Genomic DNA, 21894 nt, shown 5'->3' on the forward strand with positions numbered 1-21894 from the left:
GAGGGCACCATACCTTTGTGAACATGGGTTTGCCGTGGTGCGTGACCATGGTTGTCTGCTCGCAGTCTAACGTGATGGTCGTGTTGTGGAATGATTCCTTGGGATGCTTTAGCAGGTAGTAGAGGTCGGTGACCCCGCCCTCAAACACCGTTCTGAAGTACCGCGGAATGAGGGTTCGACCTATGGCTGAAGGAGGTAGACAAGAACAGAAAGAAGGACATTAGTGATTTTTAAGCAATCGTAGTAAAAGAAATAAAGGGATGTTTGAGTACGAGGCAGAAACTGAAAGTAACCATAGACAGTAGTGTAAAGAGACAGGTTAGTATATTTTTGCAATGCTATTACTGTATCAAGAAGCCTTTAAATTCAAATTTTGCACATCAACAAATTTTGTAAGGTACATATGCTAATAAATCTTGATGGGATTCTCTGAAATGAATTTACAAGGCTGGTCAAATACAATTTTGTGGTTATCTTTAGCAGTAACACAAATGTACTGCATTATTTCCTCAGTGGGGAATTGTTAACTTTCTCATGTGAAGGGATAATACTTTTTTTCTTATTCCCTCAAAGAGGTTCTTGATTACATACTGTATACATCATACATGTAGCAAGTTTAATCTTTACATCACATTAATATATGATTATAATTTCCTGCTGATCTAGGACATTTTGTTGAAATTTTGAATGTCATAAAAATCTAATCTGTTTATCTTCTTTCTTTAAAGACAACAACAAAGAAAAGCAAACACCTTTGATAATACTTGTGGATGCACCTGAGTCTGTCATGTAATGGCAATCTTGATATATCTCTCATGAATATGTACATAAACATACGCACACACAAAAACAGATCAAAATTTTATGGAATTGCATAAGATGCATGCATTGCTTACTGTCTCTGTCATCATCGCTAGTAACCAGACCTTAAATTTCTAATTCCTGCATTCTTAGGATAAAGCACTCTTGAAAGAGATCAGTAACCCCTAGATCACAGCCAGTGACAGACGTTCGCAGACATCTATCGGATGCTAGCTTAATCCTCTGGTATATGGTTACAATACTCATATCTCTGCATGTGTGTGTGTGTGTGTGTGGGTGGGGGGGGGGGAAGGGCATAGACATTATACTAGACAAGGATTTGTGCGCAAGTGTGTGTGTGAGTGTGGGGGATGTGTGGGTGTATGCTTGTGTTTGTATGGCTTAACAAGCAAAGACAGAGTACAAACAAGGGGGAAATCCCTACAACTTACTTTGCATGTCTCATAACATCAGAAGAGTCAGAGTTGTACAGAAGTGTTGCCAATTTGAAGAGCAGTGGATTCAGGGAAACCACTAAAGCAGCACTTGCAATCACAATTTAATAAATAATTTTTGTTGTTGTTATCTATTCATTTTTTTTTTTTTTGGGGGGGGGGTCAATCATTGAAGGATAAATCCTAAAATCCCACTTGCCTTGATCCCATCTTTGGAAAACTTGATCTCAACTTATCTATTTCCAGAGAATCTCAGTGGCATTGTTATATAATTAATTAATCTCCCCCCCCCCCTCAACACACACACACACACACACACACACACACCAAGGGGCATCAGCTTCTCAGGAATGAATGCAGGAGTCCATGATCCATTTCCACCCACAATGTAAATGTTGATTGGGCAGTAATTTTACATATCTATGCATTTATGTCAATCCAATTATAAGGAATTTGGCAAAACATTCCAGCAGTAACCGACGTATATATGTGCAGATTGATCCTAAAGTTAATTTCGCCGGCATTCGTCTTCTGCAATGGATTAGATAGGGGATTTGGTTAGCGTGGGGCATTAACGGGTTTTGTCGGTATCTTTGTGCCTTCACAATCTAGTCTGGATTGATTTGAAAGTCGTTGTTCTCTGGATTTGTCTTTAAAATGGAAATGGGCTGCTTTCTTTTCATTGAACGGAATCTCCAAAAGTAGAAAAGGCCAATGGTAGCTCATGAAATGCAGAACAGATATGCAATCAATCAGGAGGCGAAATGCAAACACTGGAATGCCTAGTCAATTTCAATGAAACGGATACTAAGTTAAGTATAATTTTCACCCACTCCAGCAAAGGACAGAATAAAATCTTCTAACTTGGTCGACCATCTCCCTTTCAATCGTTGCTCCATGAGATAACTGATGCCCTATTAAAGTCTGAACCTTTATTTTAAAGGGACGGTACAGTTTCAGTTGAGGTGGGAGTTTCAGGTTTTCAACTGTTTTGGTAATAATCTTTTTAGATAATGAGAAACCTCTAGAAAGAGATTATAATTCTAAGAGGAATTCAAAGTTCATTTGATGAAAAATGGTTTTAAAATGACTGAGCTATCTGAAACAAAGCAATCCTAATAAAAGGTAGGACCCATTTTTAATTAGGATCCCTTTGTTTTACTTTGTTTTTGGATATCTCACCCATTTCAAAATTGATTTTCATCAAATAAACTTTGAATTCCTCTTAGAATTGTATGCTCTTTAACATTTCATTAAGGTAGTTTCTAAGTATCTTGCAAAAAATTAAAAGCTGAATCCTCACTTCAACCAATACTATTTAAAATCATTAGATACTCAACGCCCATACTCCCAGTACCAAGATAGTGATGACCTGTTAGCTTGTCAAATAAATCAAGCTAACTGCTTTACCAAGAATTACAGCTTCTGCTTTAGATCTCATTTCATTAAATACTACATAGAGCTATCTGCTTCAACTAGCCCCTCCCATTAAGAAATAGAAAAGTAACGAAAAAATGAACACATACAGATTTTGTGATATATCTCTTGGGCCTTATGAAAGCTCAATGGAAACATCAAGGGAGTCAATTATTGGGGCTTTGTGAAATCGTAACCTCAAAAATGACGGAGAGGATTTCAATGAGGGCGGATAAATGAGTTACTGTAGACGTCACACAGAGAGCTGGTTACAGCTGCACCTCTCTTCATTGTTATTGACCCATCTCTATTCTCCGCCTAAATCCATCATTTCAGCGATAAGATCAGGATCGGATCAGAAGGTCAGTGGCTTTGGATTCATCTTTTTCCCCCCATTTACTGCCCATTGTAGTTGGTTTTGTCCAGTGTTCGTGTGGACAGCTGACCAGAAGGACAGTGAAATTATCATTCTCTAAACTTGCCAAAGTTGACAAACTCATTGAATAGATAAAGATAATAAAACTGCATCAATGAACAACAATCAGCTGGCCAGGCTCGCACAGTAAACTATTTTTTGGGGGGGATTTCAATCAAATTGCTCTTTATAAAAGGGAGTAAACCTTCAAGGGGACCATTTGCAATAAGTTTTTCTGACTAGTGTGTTCTTTTAAAAAGTGGCCCTAGAAATCTTGAACAAATTTTCTTCATCTATCCACAAAACATTACTTTTAGGTTGAATCACATGATTTGGTGTGTGAATGTAAAGTAGTTAATATTTTGGAAATAGAAAAACATGGAAATTTAAAGACTTTGTGCATTGTTTTGTTTTGTTTTGTTTTGTTTTGTTTTTTTGGGGGGGGGGTATAAAATTCATTGGAGCCTAAAACATCTAGTTAGTTGCCATGAATTAAATGTTTCGTTATGTGTTTGAGAAGTGATATCACTTTAAATCTGAAGCTACAAATGTTGTATACACCTATGCACATTCTATGTACTTTCCCTTGATATTGTAAATGGAGCCAGTGAACTGTATTTCCCATCAACCTATAAGATATCCATTCACCCTGGCCTGACTGCCCTGACAATAAGATGCAAATGTAATTAACAAGAACGCAATTGTAGATTGTGCAAGAATCATTCTAAAATGCTATCACTGCTACCTTATTCCCTAATTATTAGAAGTTACATGTTCATTCATAATGCAGTCCTGTCTTCAAATTATGTATGCTGATGTAAATTACAATGTCTGAATTCTAATTTAGTTCATCATTGCAAATTTTGACTGATGTTCTCTACATACAGTACAAAGTAAGTTACTCAAAAAAGCACATGGCAGTATGTCCCTTTATAATGCACATATTATCAAGAAACACATCTACACTTACAAATCACGGGTAGGATGACTATTGTGTTTACATGTAAATACTCACTATATCTCTTAGGACCATCTTCAAGGCAAAAACATAGCGTGAGGGTGGCATCGTCTTCGAAGAATTCTGTGGCGAAGGCATCCCACCAGAGATTATCACTTTCCTGGAGGAGGAAACAAGAGAAGAGAAAAAAAACGCTGCGGTTACCAGTCCATCTCCCTGAGAAGTTCAGTAGTTCAGTCAACCTCACTGGTTACCATGGTGACAGCAGAGTCTAGGAAGGCATCAGTTCCTCTCGACTGTCTTTAGTGAGGAGTTCTCTACTTGCAGTGCATGTGTTGTGGAAAGAAGCAGGAAGGATAGCTAGTCAGACAGGTGGAAGATGAAAGGAAGCACACAAGAAGAGTAACCATGGCGACATGATCCAGACTAAGTCCTGTTTTGTTTCTTCTGCATCAATTACTAAACTAATTGATGTGTACCATTATCCTTCCTTTCCTTTTCAGGATGCAACTCAAATCTGTGTGTCACACTTTAATATACAAGTCGTGTATCTTTACTTCATATGTTATATTGTCATAACACAACTCACAACTGACCAAAAACATATAATATCAAAATGTCACTTCAAGCTAAACTTTGTGTGTACCAGATTATACTTCTGGCAAGAGATCGTCCAAAGTATATCATGTACAGTATACTAAAAGATATGGGGGGAAAATCTTCGATTTAAATAAAGAGTTGGGTCACTCAATACTTTTAACACAATCTGTCAACCACAAAGTGTAGACAGAATATCACATTAGGATGTGGGACTGATATGAGGTGGTAGGATTAAGGCTGAATTTATCAACCCTCCCATGTTTGAAAATTTTCAATACCAAATATCAAAACGCATTTGCAAATGCCTTTTGAATCAAGTTTCTCGAGTTGTTGTATTTATCAACTCTATAGTGAGTCAATTGGGAGGCCTTGTCACTGTGTAGGCTCCCCACTGCACATCTTGACCCGAGGAATGGAGATGTGTAGCTGGCAGAGGTTGGCTTGGGCAGATCTCCTATCTAAAAACATGTTTCGACTATACAGAAACGCATTTCTGGCTCAAACATGTTTGCAATCACACTTTTTTTTTTTGCATTTCAGGAACGTGTTCCTAGCCCAATAATCAAAACAGCTTTGTGTTTATCAACTTCCCAAAACTCCCCGTAAGTTATTTGAAAACCTTAATTCTATGCCAGAAGCGAGTTGATAAGCACACCCTAATAAATATCAAAGATTTAGTGCCGCCATCATCAAGTACTGAAATATGAAGTAAAGTTTATCCAGCCATCAAAGGACATGACACTTTTACTGCCACTCTATATAAATACAAGGGTAAGTTAAAAAAATATATCTGCAGACATGAATCCTAGCACAGTAGAGACAAAACTTCCTATATATGTGGGACTAGGGTGTACTCATATACACTCTTTGTACATCGCCATGACATTTGAGTCAGCAAGAGAGAGAAAGAAGGGGGGAAAAAAGACAGGAATTGTAGCCCAAGTTCAACTGATGACACTATTTCATCCATCATTACTCCTAAGGAAAGAAAGATTAAAACGTTGGTGAAGGCATAATGTAGAAACCGTGGATGGGATTTAAAAAAAGAAGAAATGATTATTGCATTTCAATATCAGCTATGTCGTCTGTGAAATTGGAGTCAAATCACATAGAGGCAAGCTAATGCGAATGGCATTTATTTTGTGAGTGGCCCAGTTCACAACATATTGGGATCTAATGCAATCCTTTATATGAAGCCCAACGCCCTATATCGCATGCTATCTTAACTCTTTGTTCACGTGTGTCCGCATCCATTTCAGCTGTTCTGACACAACAACTTCCTAATTAAAATCAGCAATTCAGAAACAACAACAAAGAAAAAGGAGAAGCCTTTTTAAACAATAGCAATGCAGGACGCAAGTTTCTAGTACATTTACTATGAATAGGTAAGAAAATGAAACACCATTAGTTTCTATTATAAAACTATGTGCAAATTTAAAAAGTCAATTACATTCCCTTGTCTACATAATTGTGAAAAAAAAGCAGGTTAGTTCATGAGAGGCTGGCACAGAGTGTCCCCTTTTACATCATCTTCCAAATATATATTTCTGCATATTTTCCTTAGGAATAAGCAATGGAAAAACATTTTGATTTCTTTTCTAATGCAGTGCTTTTTTCAGTACTTGAAATGAGAAATCTTGAAATGGTATAAGAAGACATTTTATTTATCTTTCACTTGTTAAAAGAAATAAAAAAGAAAAATAGTCCATTCAAATGCACCACCGTGACCACATCATCTTCTACCGGTAAAACAAGAAATGCCATCAAACTGTCATGCTACGTTTAAAGGCATGATTTACCATCTGCAGATGAAACAAAAACCCTGCTTTAGTGCTTCAAATTAGTTCTAAAATGTGAGTTAGGGATAGAAAAAAATAATGCAAAATTTTGAATCAGTATGTTTAATGTTAAGCATTGTTAAATATAGAAAATGTGAACAATAGCTTTAATAAAATTGTTTATAGACAAAACAATCTACAGTTATGGTTTGAGAAATATAGTAATATCTCCTTGTATCTTAGGCTTTATTGCAAAATTTTTACATTGTAGGATGTTTTCTGATACAACTAACCTATACATATGCATCAAAATTTAATGTGATATCTCGAACATTTTTTGAATCACTCCTCACAATGGTAAACAGTACATGGAACGCGATGGGAAACGTGACAGGCAGTGATTGACGCGGATGCCATGTCAGATATCTAAACTGTCAAAAAATTAACCATAGCTGTATGGTGCTGATGAAAAACCAAGTAGGCCGCAGTAAAATGAGGTGAATGCCATAAAACGTGACAGTACGTAATCGGCCGTAACAAAACCTGGGAGGTTTTTTCTACGCCATATATTTAGCAAGTCTAAATTTTTGAGAATCAAGACTTCCCGACGATTTCACGGGTGGTTAGATTCACGATCATGGAGTCTGTACTGAATGGAGAAATGTATACGCATATGTCACATTCATATCAGGATCAGAGTCAATATTTTTGCGTGTCTTTAATTTCGCAAATAGCAGCTGACTCGCAAAATATTTGGCATATACACATATAGTAGTTTGTAGTGGTTTGTAGACGGGAAATACGGGTAGCCTAGCCTGACTAGACACAGTGAGGTAGGCATCTGATAGCTACATGTTCAATGAAGCAAGGATACCCTCATAACAAAACTACAAGAAAGAGATAGAAAAAATTGAGAATATTCCATCTGCCCACAGTGCACTATGTTTTGGGCAAAGAGGGCTTCCCTGGCTGCCGAGAACATGGTGGAAATGTAGCATAAAATTTGTGTGAATTCAATGAAAAGGGGAGGATTGGCCTTTACAATCAACACAGTACTTTTGTTTGCTAAGTGGATAGGTATGAAGAGAACTAGGCTATATCTATCAATTCTCTCAGCATAATCAGAAAGTACAAAAAACCTCTAAGCCCAAGTCTTGCCAGGTAATCAGACTCCAGGCAATTACCAGCCCTGGTTTCAGCACTAATGGTACTCTGATTGGGGTTAGCCTGGTCCACATTCCTTTAGACTCTCATTACAAAGGAAATACGAGTCCCATCCCCTCAATCATATTTCTTGCAAGAGGATCATTTTGCCACAGTCTTTCACTTTCAACGAGACAGCCGGACAGACGGATCAGAAAAAAAAAATGAAAAAGACAAATCATCCTCAATTTTCAATCTCAGAAATTCAATGCCTCGATATACATCCTGCACGATTAGAAGCAAGTGGTTCCCAAACTATGGTGAAGAAAAAAAAAAGTTGAGAAAGAGGAAAAAAAGTATGATTGACAAATACAGGAATGAAAGACTTGTAGGATGACAAGAGTAATAGGATATTTGTCTCCATTATCAGGAATATGCCATTAAGGTGCATTCACACTCGATTATCGTTAGCTGTCTCTCCTAACTGAGGGATTGAGCTATTAAAGAGAGAATGCTAATGTAAGAGAATCCAGTTAAATCAATGCAAAATATTTTGAGGAGTTTGAAGGATACTGGGCATACTTAACAGCTACAACAACTTGAATGTCAGTAAGCCATGATGCAACAAATATAGCAAGCTCGAAAGAGCTTTCTCCTTCAAGTAATCACTCTGTCATTTTGTGCAGAAATCTTGATTTCTTCTGTTTTAATTTTTCAAATTTTGCATAGGAAATCAACATTCTTTGTCTTACAATACTTATCATAACATGATTCCCTTGAGGTATGCTCACTCAAGTCAAGGAGGATTATCACAAAGAAATGCTATATGTCATGAATATGATATTCCCCAAACTGGGACTTGTGAGATGATTTTACTGGAGCTTGATTCGCAAACAAGCCAAATAGTGTCGAAATGAGAAAGAAGTATTGTTCTGGAGAAATATTTGTGACTTCCCACTTTGGAGAAGATATGCAGTATATTTGTGTTGAAGGAGGCAAATATGTTCACAAGTTATTAATTTCACAAATATCAGTTGATTTAAGGTACCCACTTGGCTAAAACTTACATAAAGAAGGGCATAATCATCCCTTAAACAATGCAGAATTACTCGAAATGGTTTCACTGATCCACTACTTTCATTTCTTTCCTTTCTGGAGTGCATTCAACTTTTGGTCAGAATTTCCTTTTCACGTACTGATGTGACATAATCAGTACCTATGATGAATAAGAGTTACAAAGCTTTCTTAGCTCCTAGAGAATAGCTTATCTACATATAACTGCAAGCCATTCAGTGGTTTCCTGTGCTCAACATTGCTAGAAAAAAAAAACCCCAATAAGAATATCAAATCCACGCATTGAATATGTCTCTCCAGGAATTGTACGCACCTAGCTCTAAACTAACATCCGATTTTCAGGCACTCAACAAAACCTGCAACCTCATTGTGAATAAGGTACTATATATCTCAACAGAGGGACAGAATGAACATAAATCAAGACACCTTACCAATGGCAGCAAGGCAAAAAAGTTGCCAAATTCACATAAGATGGTAGACAGATATACAAGGAGCTGTACTATGCTGTTCCTATCACCTGCCAAAGTAAAATTGGGTGATTTAACCCAAATAGACCCAGCACCTACTGTACATAAATAAGTAGTAGTAGCCACTGACTTTGATTGGGTTATATGCAGCTCTGGTACATAAAAGTATTCTGGAACACACACACACACACACACACACGCCATCCACAACATGCACTACAATGTACATGTCACATTTACCCAAATTACAACTAGCAGCAAAGAATCTACAGACAATCCTAGACAGCCAAGCATGACTAAAACTTAGAAGGGCTCCCTCAGTTTTGATTTAATCACCATGTAGTAAAAAATCATTTTCACTCACATTTTCTTCCACACTAGAGATTTTATGTATCTCTACGATTCTGAACTGATTATATCTTCTGAGTCAATTCAAAAGTATCTTTTGTTTCAGATTTACATTGTATCTGTAACCTGCACCAGTGTTATTTTCTACTGATCATGCCAGCACGAGACTACAACACAAAATTGCTCTACTACTTGGTAAACACATCAACCTTTTTAAAAATAATTCTACAAAAGTTTTTGCCATTCTTCGCCTTTAGATATTAATACTAAATAACAAATTAACAGTGCATAACACTGTACCAGGGTATCTAAGGGACAGCATCTTTCCACACAACTGGAATATAAAGGAATGTTTGATTTTGTTAGGATGTATACAATGGATCCTTACATTGAACACACACTCTCTGTTATAGGATGTATTCAATGGATCCTCACATTGAACACACTCTCTGTTACAGGATGTATTCAATGGATCCTTACATTGAACACAAACGCTCTGTTATAGGATGTATTCAATGGATCCTTACATTGAACACATACTCTCTGTTATAGGATGTATTCAATGGATCCTTACATTGAACACATACTCTCTGTTATAGGATGTTTTCAATGGATCCTTACATTGAACACACACTCTCTGTTATAGGATGTATTCAATGGATCCTTACATTGAACACACACTCTCTGTTATAGGATGTATTCAATGGATCCTTACATTGAACACACACTCTCTGTTTTATGTATTCAATGGATCCTTACATTGAACACACACTCTCTGTTACGGGCATTCAACTGGCTAAGACGAGGGCTAAGGATCACTTTCACTGCACATAGGATCACTTTCACTGCACATACAACGTATCACTTTCACTGCACATACAACGTAATACAATCCAACAAATACATTTGCACCAAAATATAAATATATATAATATGTGGCGACAACATCATATATAACTGTGGCAGCAATGACAAACAATTATACAATGTATGTCTTCCTGATCCCTGCAAGACCAATTAGCAACTACTGAATGGCAAGCAAAGGCTGTCCAATGACATCTTTTATTTTTTTGAAACACATTAGTGAGAAACTTGCTAGGCAGTATAGTACTGTCCAGGAGCAAAAATATCTTAAACATTCAGGCCTATAAGCAAGTTGGGAGATATGACAATTAAAAGGAATAGAGGCACAATTGAGATGGAATATAATACCTCTTGTAAATGGCAACAGTAATACCATCCCAATGTGAAATTTGTGCAAGATGTGAACACAGCCGTGATACCAACAGTCCCCTGGATTGATGTGGGATGCAATTATTAGCAAGACGAGAGGTATTATGGACCAGTTATGAGGAACCTCCTGAGACTGGCTGCAGTGAGTGACTGATAGGAGGTTTGAAAACTGAGGACCATTTACGGCTAGTAATACAATACGCCTTCTCTGTGTGAGTCTATCCCAACTTCAATTCTGAGCCAACGACAAGGGGGGGGGGGATTCTTGATATGTACATTTTTTTTTTTCTGCTGTAACATTTCAATTAAGGATATAAGCTGATAGAAAAAGTCATATCATCGTTGTTAACCAGAGGGCTTTGGGTATACAGACAGGAGGGGGGAGTAAATACCGGCCCAAAGATGGATCCGCAAAATTGGGGTGATCTAACCTCTAGAATTCCTCTGGAAAATCTTGTCGCTTTTGGCAAATATAAATAGTGGAATTGACTGGATCGTCTACAAAAGCCCACCCCAATCAATCATCATTCTTTTTTCTTCTTTGTGGATTCTAAGGGCTCAAGAAATATACATGCACTGAGGGAGGAAAGCCAAGACTCCCCAGAAAGTTGTTCCTGGTTTTGGTGGCATTTATACCAGCAAGTTATACTTCAGTCACAGAAAAAAAAAATACATATTTTCTTGCTCTGTACTTCTATATTTTAGAATGTCTGTAGATTCATTTCAATCCGTTTCCTTTCACCATGTAAAACACTTGAACATGTTCACCACATTCAATCTTTATTAGTAGAGGTTTAAATGATAACAACGTTTGATCTGCTTTAAGAATCACTTGATCTGATATCATTATGCCTGGGGCAAATTAATTTTCAATAGGGCCCCATTTATTCATATCTTATATTTCCATATTTCCCTACTCTCCTTTTTTTTTTTTTTTAACTATCATATATCATACATCACTGAAGTGTCAAACTTCCAACATTGAGATACAATATGTACCAGCATCCTCCCCTAATTATTGTACAAGAGCATGGCGTCTCGTCGCTTCCAAGCATAACACTCCATAAACCCTTCAGAATAATTTCAAGCACTCTCTTTGGCAAACTGCCAACAAATCTGGTGTTTGTTTGTTTGTTTGTTTGGTTGTTTGTTGTTTTTTTTTTTGGGGGGGGGGGAGGGAATCATAAAGATCTTACTCTATCCAAAATCATTTGGATTTGTAAGTATTTGCTCCTCCTATCATTCCTTGACAATCATTTTTTTTTTTGGGGGGGGAAGGGGTATAATTACAGAACTTTAATTTCCTTCATGAAAAGATTTCCATTCTGACCATATAAAGTAACATCTTTAATCTACTGTCGATTGATACCAAATTACATGATACATTTGGACAACAATCTTTCTTAGAGAGAGAGAAGAAAAAAAAATCTTTGGTTTCATGTTGTAAGGTTTGAGTAGAATTTCCAGTAAATCACACTGAATGATTCAGCTAAGACCAGATGAAATATGAGCCCTTGCCAAAGGAATCCGCAATCATTTATCACTCTGCTATCATAAATTCTCCCTAAATTTTCACCCCTTCTGATATCCAGGCAATTTGTCAGATAATAAAATATGTCACAAATGGCACAAATACCCTATCAGATAGCCTCCTTTTTTTCTTTTTTTTTTTTGGAACAAATCCTACACCACTCCCTCCCTGCACTTCAGTTTTGATTGGAAACAACTTATCTTCAGACTTTCTATCATTCCCTTCATACCTCTTCTGTTCTGGTTATTTCATGAAACTCTTCCCTTCTCCAATATTTTCCTTTCCAATGTGTAAGAGAACCACCACCACCTCCCCCCACCTCCCCCCCCCCCCCCCTCCACCCCCGAATGATGTATACATGGTTAGGACAAATAAAATTTAAAAGAAATCTATCTTTTGCATCTCCCCGGGCAGTTTGACACCATTTCCATGGCATCTGCTAACAACCTCAGGTAAACTGAGGTCAAAGGTCAGCTCAGAATAACCTCCTTGGTGGGGATAATATGAAATATGGAATGCCGGAATGGTTGAAGAATGTGAGTAGCTTGGCCTATGTGAGTTTGTAGTGCAATTGTAAAAATGACCTTTAAAAAATCTGTTCACAATACACGTAAAGTAGAGCCTTGGATTGAATATGTTTTGGGAATGTGAAATTTCAAGTAACTGGTGTATCATATTGTTTGTTCTATCAGAAAAAGTAATACAAATATGATCAAGGGGGACCATAGGAAAGTGTTTGTTATGATATACTATATTATTAACCACATTGGACATCTGAGCAATGTAATATTTACATCTTATTGTCCCACGTTGATAAAAACACAAAATATCCTGGATAAACAATTGCTTATCAATAAAGTTAACTACGGAATTGTTGCTGAGTGGGTTAAGACTAGATTTCATAGTTACTGCATGCACACTATTCCTACTGACGCATGAAGACATGTGCATCATTTGTTTTATAGAATGGTAGGGCAGTTCACAACTTGAAATTTGAGCATATTGCAAGCTCAGAATCTGAAAATATTGCAGAAATTGTATGTGCCCTGAGCGCGCATTACTAGCATGTAGTATGCAATATTTCGCAGCTTATCTCTCTTTTTGCTGCTTATATTCAATGTTTTTTTCATGTTTTGCACACAAATATCTAGGTATCAGATAGTTTGATGTTTCTTATGATTTACACATGTTTTTCACATGTGTGAATACATTTTGTTTTGAGCTTGTTGCAAATTTTTGAGGATGTTGCACACGAGTTGAGGATGTTATACAAGAATTCGAACATGTTGCAGCGACATGCTGAAACCCCTCATGGACCACCGTGGAACGGTAGACAAATTTTTACTAGAAATCAATTTTTTTAAATCGTATGTCCGACAAATTCTGATGCATGGCAAATTTACTGGTCGCATTTCTGTTTGGCTTGCCATGGTTAGCCATATCATGTGTCCAGTAATTATTCAAGTTGTGCATCCAGTACATACTGGGTGCATGGTTAGCTAGCGAATAGCTGTCTCTGGCTTAGGCTGCGTTTATCTAACTTGAGAGAGAGAATCACGTTTCAAAATGGCGTTTGGAACAGTGTTTGCAAACGTGGTTTGAAACGCGATTCTCGGGGAGCTGCATTTATCTAACCATCATACAATCGCGATTCGAGTGGTGTCACTGCGCAGCTGCTTTGCGCCGTTTGACCCGGGAAGTAAAGGTCAACTGCATACCACCAAATATGCCTCCTCAGTCACACATAAATAATGGGTAGAGAGCACAACCAGAAACAGCTGGGATTTGACCTTGAGATATAAACGCATTTCAAAACGGCATTGCGTTTATCTACTCACAGAACGGCGATCGTGGTCTCAAACGTGTTTCAAAATGCCCTTTGAAAGGCGTCTCAAAACGCCCTTTGAAAGGCATTTCAAAACGGCGTTTCTAAATGCGTTTGAAAACACGGTTGTGTTTATCTAACCCCTGAAAATGCCTCAAACGCATTTAGGATTGTGATTCTGCCTCAGAAAGTTTTTAGATAAATGCAGCCTTAGTGTGCAAACTCTTGCTATAATGTGTGATAGCATGTTTACACTACAGCTTGGCTATCGTCAGTGAGGTACATGTAATGTGCAGCCAGTAGAAATCAACGTACAGCTCTTGACCAATGACATTGCAGAATTTTTCTCAACCTGTTCTAGAAATACTCTTGCATGTAATGTAAGTACATCAATGGTTGTGGGAAGATACAGAGTTTGTGATTCAAGGGGGCACTGTCACTGCCTCAGAACAAACAAACAAACATAGCTTTTCCAAATTCTTCTACCTTTTTGTCAGAAGATGCTAGGCAACCAGCAGTATATGAGTAAGAAACAATACAAAACAAAACAATTAAAAAAACTCTCTAAGAAGTGGATTTTATAAAAAGAAAAAAAAATGGGAGTTTTAATCATTTTTTTCCAGTGTAAATAGTAAAATACGTACTTCCTTCCTGGCTCACCAGTTTTATGCCAGTTTTTTGGTCATGTGACATCCCTCCTAAGAACAGGTAATCTCCTGCCTACCTGCCTACGACTGAAAGACAGCCAAGAATTGCAGGTGCCCACTACTTACTAAGAGATTTAAATATTCCCATTTCTCTTGCACATTATGTGCAATTCCTGCCAAAACACTGCAAACCTGGTTTTTCTGGCAGTGTAAATGGCACAACGAATAACTCATTCTGGGGTGTTTCTGTTGTTGTTGTTTTTTTCACTGTGAATTCTCTATGCATAAAATGTTGTAGCTGTAGTATGGAATGACATTTACAGCACGTACACAATAAATAACTCCAGACATGTCTTGAAACATGTTTTAGAAACATGACATTGCTCGGGTGACAAGACCTTGTACCTCACATTTTGTCATAAATCACTTTTTTCTAATTAATTATCAGCTAATCAACTAAGTGATAGTCTCCCCAAATTCCAGCTGTCTTACCCCAAAATGAAGCCACCATGGCACGTCAAAGGAAAGGCTTTCCCATTTGTTATAGTGCTTTGGCAGCCACATTATGTCACTCTCCTGAACATTTGACATTTTTGAGATACGAGGTTCTGTCACCCCAACAGCTATGATCACAAACGAGTAATGTTAAATTTGAATGTCCTCTTTATAATTTGTTTGCTGAGCAGTAATTCCACCCTATCATCACTCTTTCCGTTGCTTCAAACAGCCGAAAGATCCCAGGGATTACAAGATCCTGCTCCAAACACTCACAAGAATCTGGTGTTCATCATTGAGCCCAAGTCCCCATCTTATTTGAGTTTGTTCGCAGCCGTCTTCCTTTTGTGATTCATCGCTGCTGCATGTTTTCAATTTCGAACAGGACCCTGTTGCGTGAGACTACTACTACCTGATATCCAAGCTCCTTAGCTAACAACAACAAGCAGAGACCATGAGTGCTGATTGGATGTTGCCATGGTAATTACTATCATGGTGAGCCTCTTCAGGCAACTGGGCTCTGACTTGCCTTCCAAGAAAAATTTGTGGAGAAATATGCCAAACTGAAGTGACTCCACCTAGAGCTGTTTTTCTGTTACTTGCGATATGTCAAAGAAGGTCAGTAACCTAAATGTTCAAGTCAGCCAAAGTTGCTTATTGTTGTAGACTTTCCAAACCAGCCATTTGATAAAATTACATGTAACTTGACTCTATAACTTTCTATTTCAGTATTATATAAATATATGTACATAAATATATATACACACAGAGTGTGCATAATTTATAATATCTCTATCCAAAACCCTGAACTGAGCGTTGTTATTCCTCGTATCTTTCTGCATTATTGTAAATGTATAATAATGGGTGCATCCATACAATGTACGCACACAATGTATGTGCACAGATGTACGGCAGACAGACGTATTAATGAACTGTCTGAAGTGTAAAGCTGAGTGCAGAGTGTAGATCTGATTTCTTCTGTTTTATTTTTGTGAGGTTTTTTTTTTGGGGGGGGGGGGGGGTGGGGCTAGGTTTTAAGCTTTTCATATCCTCTTGCAGGACTAATTTCTTCTTTAATGTGATGCTATAAGGCAATTTGACTTGCTTTTTTACTTTTGGCAAAAAAAGAAAGTATGGCACAGTCATATCAAACCTCGTTGAAAACAAAATAATAAAACCAGAAATATTTGCGGCATGAAATTTCACAAATTGGAGCCAACAGCCTTTTTAACAGCATGAAGTTTTGGCAAATTGCTACTGACAGTCAATGCACAGTATAGACAAAAACTTTCATGGGCATTTTAACTTCACAAATCTAGACTCCTCACAAAATTCATGAAAATTTTGTGCATGCCAAAATTTCTGGGTTTAGAGCATATACTTTATAGTACAGACATACATGTATATACAAACATACATACAACATATACTGGTCTAAATCTTTAAACATTTACAGTAAAGATTCTTCTGTGGAATCATCCTTCTAGATCTACACAATTCACACTGGAGATCGACGTTGAGACAATCTATAATTTCAGGACCACAAGAAAAAAAGGTGAAGCTGATACGCCTCCCCTGTGTTATCAGACACACCACTGTTGGATGTCCCAGCAGAAAACATGTTTTTCCCTTTTTATCCCAAACTGGAGTTATTCACAGTGTTGGAACAGCACAAACAGAGGGTGCGAAAAGGGAATGAAAATCGGGAAGGTACACGTCTAACACCATCCAGAAAACAGAGAATAAACACGCACCAAGGCAGAGCCCACAGCTCCGTGAAACTTGAGAACTTTCAATTTTCTTGAAAATTATTCGGTGATCAGAGGCCCCACCTCATTACTCAAAACAGCGCAAGCAACTTGTTGCAATCTTAAACTTCTAAGAAGATGTAACAAAAAACTTTCTTTTCCCATTTCTCTTCTTCTCTTCTATCTTTCCACCTTACTTTGTTTCAAACTCTTGTTTACCAAAAACAAAAACAAAATTTTTCCCTTGGCAAAAGGCATCTGTGAGCTACAAGTCAATGTGCTTTGGATAAGAATCAATCCATGCATATATGCAGAGTTTACTTTCCTGTTTTTTCACAGACACTGGACTGAGCAAAGCTGGTTGATTAAACTAGCCAATGAGGACAACTTCTGTAGTAATCTTCTGAGAGAAACTAGACGTATTGATTAAGGAGGTATTTACCTGAAGGACAGAGCAATCCACATGAAATTGGTAATTTTAGATAATTATGGAAAAATGAATAAAAAGTGTGGCATGCATTAATGAAATCAAGACAAATCACATGTGAGAAAGCTAATCGATATTGGAGCTCATGGAGACCATGAAGTAACTAAGTCAAGGATGATATTATCACATAAAATATCACAACAACCATGACCTGACTTTCAGATAGTAGCATATAGATAGTAGAAAATAATACAGATGGTAGATGGTAGATAGTAAAGAGTAGATAGTAAATAGATAGTAGATAGTAGATAGTAAAGAGTAGATAGTAGATAGTAAAGAGTAGATAGTAGATAGCAAATAGCACAAAGTAAAGAGTAAATAGTAGATAGCAAATAGCAAATAGTAGATAGTACAGAAAAGATAGATGATAAAGACTAGAAAGTCGATACTAAAAAGTGCATAGTAGAGAGAAGATAGTGATGAGCAGATCATACGGAGTACACAGCAGATAGCAGATAGCAGAGAGTGCTGTATACACCATATACTTCGCGAGGTTTTAATTTTTGTGAATTTTTGCTAGTCAGGTACAATTCACGAATTGAAAAGCATGCAGAAATATTAACTCTAATTCTGACATGAATGTGATGCACACGCATACACTTCTCTGGTCAGTACTGTACTGTATACGCCGAATATTTCGCGTGTCAGGTACTATTCCCTTAATCAAAGACACGGGAAAATATTGACTCTGATCCTGATGTGGATGTGACGTACTTGTGTACATTTCTCCGTTCAGCACAGGACTTCACGATCGCAAATCTAACCACTCGCGAAATCGTCGAGAATTCCCAATTCGCAAAAATTTAAACTCACAAAATATATGGCGTATACAGTACTTGCCGATCACAAGTCTAACCACTTGTGAAATTGACGGGAAGTTCCGAATCTCACACACACACATGCAAAAAAAAAAAAAAAATGAGACTGGCTAAATATGTGGCATACATACAGTTGATAGCAGATAAAAAAAATAATGTAAAAGATAATGACAGGAGAAGAAAGTTAGCAAAGAGTAGATAACGTCAAAGAGTAGACAGTAACAAGTAGATGGTAGATGGCAAATAGTACAGTATATGGTGAATAGTAGAGAATAGATGGTAAAGAGTAGATAGTAGATAGAAGATAATAGATAACAGATCATAGACAATAATAGTAGATAGTAGATGTAGACTGTGCACAGTATTTAGACTTATAAGGAATACAAATGCAGATTATTAGATAGCAAAGAGTAGATAAAGTAGATAGAAGTAGCTACTTTATATTCAAGAAGTTCTTACCTCTGTTCTCTGTTGTAACCTCTTGTTTAGATCATATATCCTGTAATCTGGCTGACTGATGAATGGCGTGTGCCTCCTGAAAGAAAGACACAAATTTGGCAAACTATAAAAACAAAAGGTAACCAAATATCATCCCAGCATCCTACAAAAGCAGATTAGTGTGCAAACATACTCGGTAAATTGTCCATTCCAAAGAAATAAACCCCACGGAAAATAGCATGGGACATAAGCAATGACAATTCACATATTACTTAGAGCAGAGAAGACTCAAGTGTCATGAAACTTTACATGAAAGAGAGGAATGTAAATGCAAAATAGATCACAGTGCATTGGCTGAGAATGAGAAGGGTGTTCAGTTGCTACTAATCCCATAGTGTCCGAGACAACTTATTACCCTTCTCATTCTCAGCCGATGAGTGCAAGTCACGATAACCAGTAATTCATATCACTCGGTGTACATACACAAAAATTGCAGGTTTTTTCATCTCGATTCATTAAAAAAAACAAAAAACATCACTTTCAGGTGGATATCAACCCCCTAATATCACTTTTGTCATGATGCCTATGATCATCATTCCTGTTGGCCCAGTTATCGACCCAACCTAAAAAAAGGGGCAGAATAATGATACACACTAGAAATCACAGATGACATTGCATGATCAAAAATTCTACTTTATATTCTACTTCCAGTTCATACAAATACTGTGCCACGCCATTTGGAGAACGCATTGATTCCAGTCTACGATGAAATTTTGCACAAATATGTGTTTCGCTCTCTGCAACATCCACGTCTGAGTCACATGGGCTGAGCATCTAGCTACCAGTGGCAGATAACACCACCAAACCAACGATACACCAAAAGCCATATTCCGTGGAATCCTCCACGACATCCCACGATGCAAATCAAGCATCCAGAGACAAGAGAGGGAGTATAGAGAGAGAAAGAGAGAGAGAGAGATCAGCATCTCTCCGCAAATTTATGTTGAAGAGGACGGCGGACTGACCCCTAGCTTATTCTGGCTTCAAGCCAAAAACCTGATGTAAAGCCACTCTGGACATCACTGTATGCATTTTTAGAGGTTCATACTTCTTACCATTTTGTATTCATTTTTTGTTTGCTTTATTCCCGACCATTATTTTCTTTAGGGAATATATTCAAAATTACACTCAAAATTATGTGAAACGTATCCATGAAAATATGAAATTAGTACAGTTGATTAACACTTCAGCAATCTTAACACTTCAGCAATCAGAAACGCAATACATTGTATGTGTACCGCGTGGGGAAATTCTGTTCGAGTAAGTATTTGCAAGTGTGTCACACTACCTGCCATATGTCCAGAGTAGGAACATGGACCTGGTATATATGTCAACATGTCCTTTGTTTATCAATAAAGACATGATTACAACATATAACATGCTGGAAAATCTCCATCTTGCTTCATTCAGAACACTTCCCAGAACATTTCTGGCACTCATTACTTGGACCCGGAATTCTCTCAAGGAAAAATAAAATCATGTGATTTCTCAGTGCAAGGACAGGGAGACTCTGCCAGAATGACATCAGGCCAAGGAGTTTAGTTCTCCATTAGATGTAAAATGAAAATTGTCTTCCTGCTGGCTTTCTTTACACAAGCTCTGGTATACATTACCACCATCACTCTACCCTCCCCCCCCCCTTCCCCCCCCCCCCTTTCATCTAGTATTGGGGAACTCTGGACTGAAGAATTTAGCCTGCTTGAGATTTAAAGGGATTGTATAGTTTTGGTTGAGTTGGGGATTGAGGTTTTAACTTTTTGCAAGATATTAAGAAACCACTTTATATGAAATATTAAAAAGCACACAATTCCATGAGGATTTAAAAGTTTATTTGATTAAAGGCAGTTTTGAAATGGATGAGATATCCAAAAACAAAGTGGTCCTAATAAAAGGTGGGTCCCACCTTTTATTGGGACCATTTTGTTTTACTTTGTTTTTTTTTTTAACATATCTCAGCCATTTTAAAACCCAATTTTCATTACATAAACTTTTAATTCCTCATGGAATTGTATGCTTTTTGATATTTCATAAGTGGTTTCTAATTATCATGCAAAAAGTTAAGACTTCAATCCCCATCTCAACCCAAACTATACCATTTCTTTAATATGATTCACCTCTAATTCAGGGAGAGAAAACAAGTGACAGAGATCTACTCTTTAGTTTCATTTTCTAAAGGACAAGTTCACCTTAACCCGTTGAGGACGGACTGATTTTGCTACAACACACATTTCCCATAGACACCTTCCCCAAGTACACTCAGGACTCATCCTCAATGGATTAATATACATGTGGATTGAATGAATGCAGCAATATTAGTAGAACACATCAGTGAAAGTTTGAGGAAAATCAGACAATCCATTCAAAAGTTATGAATTTTTGTTCAGTTTTCATACCACCATAGTTGAAAAAATAGACTCTTCAAATAAGTTATACTCTGTCTATATACCATCCAGCAATGAATGCATTTGAAAGTATTCATCACTCCAAAGAGCAGCATTCCAAGAAAGAGGAGTAAAATGTCGCCAAAACTTTGCTGTGATGAATGACTGAGATGTACATGTCTTCACAGGAGAGTGTCAGAATTCAATTTTGCTTCTGCACAAGTGGCCACTTGTGACTAACAGCCCATGCTGTATGCAAATGGATTCATTGTATAATTGTAATTCAAGGACGGGAGTACTATGGTGTATCCCCCTTGTACGCTAGTATTCTATCCAAAGAACACTTGAGCCATGATGTGTTGGATACTGTAGCAGCCAGAAATGATACGAGCGATGTGAGGCGTGAGAAGAGCAGTCAACCCATTGAGGACAGGCTGATTTTGCTATGTATAACCTACATTTTCTATAGACGCCTGCCGGAGTATACTTGGGACTAGTCTTCAATGAGTTAGCTGCACTGGAATGAAGGACTATGGCAAAGCTAAATTCCCCAATCAACAGGGTCCAAGCAATTCCATTTCAGTCAGGCATCAGGCTGTATTTTATCCTCTATTATATGTAAACACTTCCATGAAAAATGTAATCAATTATATACAAACACTTCCATAAGAAATGACTGCAGAAAAATGATATTCATACAAAGAGTTGATTGTAGCATGAAAAAACAGATCAACAGGATCGCTAACAAGTTTGAACAGACAACCAGAATGATATGA

General features: G+C 37.4%; 1 protein-coding gene across 1 annotated transcript in view; it reads right to left on the reverse strand.

Moving 5' to 3' along the window:
- LOC140241548 (LIM domain-binding protein 2-like) overlaps window positions 1-21894 on the reverse strand; it is a 103456-nt gene that overhangs the window by 30311 nt on the left and 51251 nt on the right. The window contains exons 3-5 of the mRNA XM_072321284.1: window positions 18699-18774; window positions 4103-4205; window positions 14-186 (exon numbers count right to left, since the gene is read on the reverse strand). Of these exons, the coding sequence (XP_072177385.1) occupies window positions 14-186; window positions 4103-4205; window positions 18699-18774 (352 nt within the window). The remainder of the gene's footprint in view (window positions 1-13; window positions 187-4102; window positions 4206-18698; window positions 18775-21894) is intronic.

Source organism: Diadema setosum, chromosome 18 (genome assembly GCF_964275005.1).
Source record: "Diadema setosum chromosome 18, eeDiaSeto1, whole genome shotgun sequence".
Classification (NCBI taxonomy): domain Eukaryota; kingdom Metazoa; phylum Echinodermata; class Echinoidea; order Diadematoida; family Diadematidae; genus Diadema; species Diadema setosum.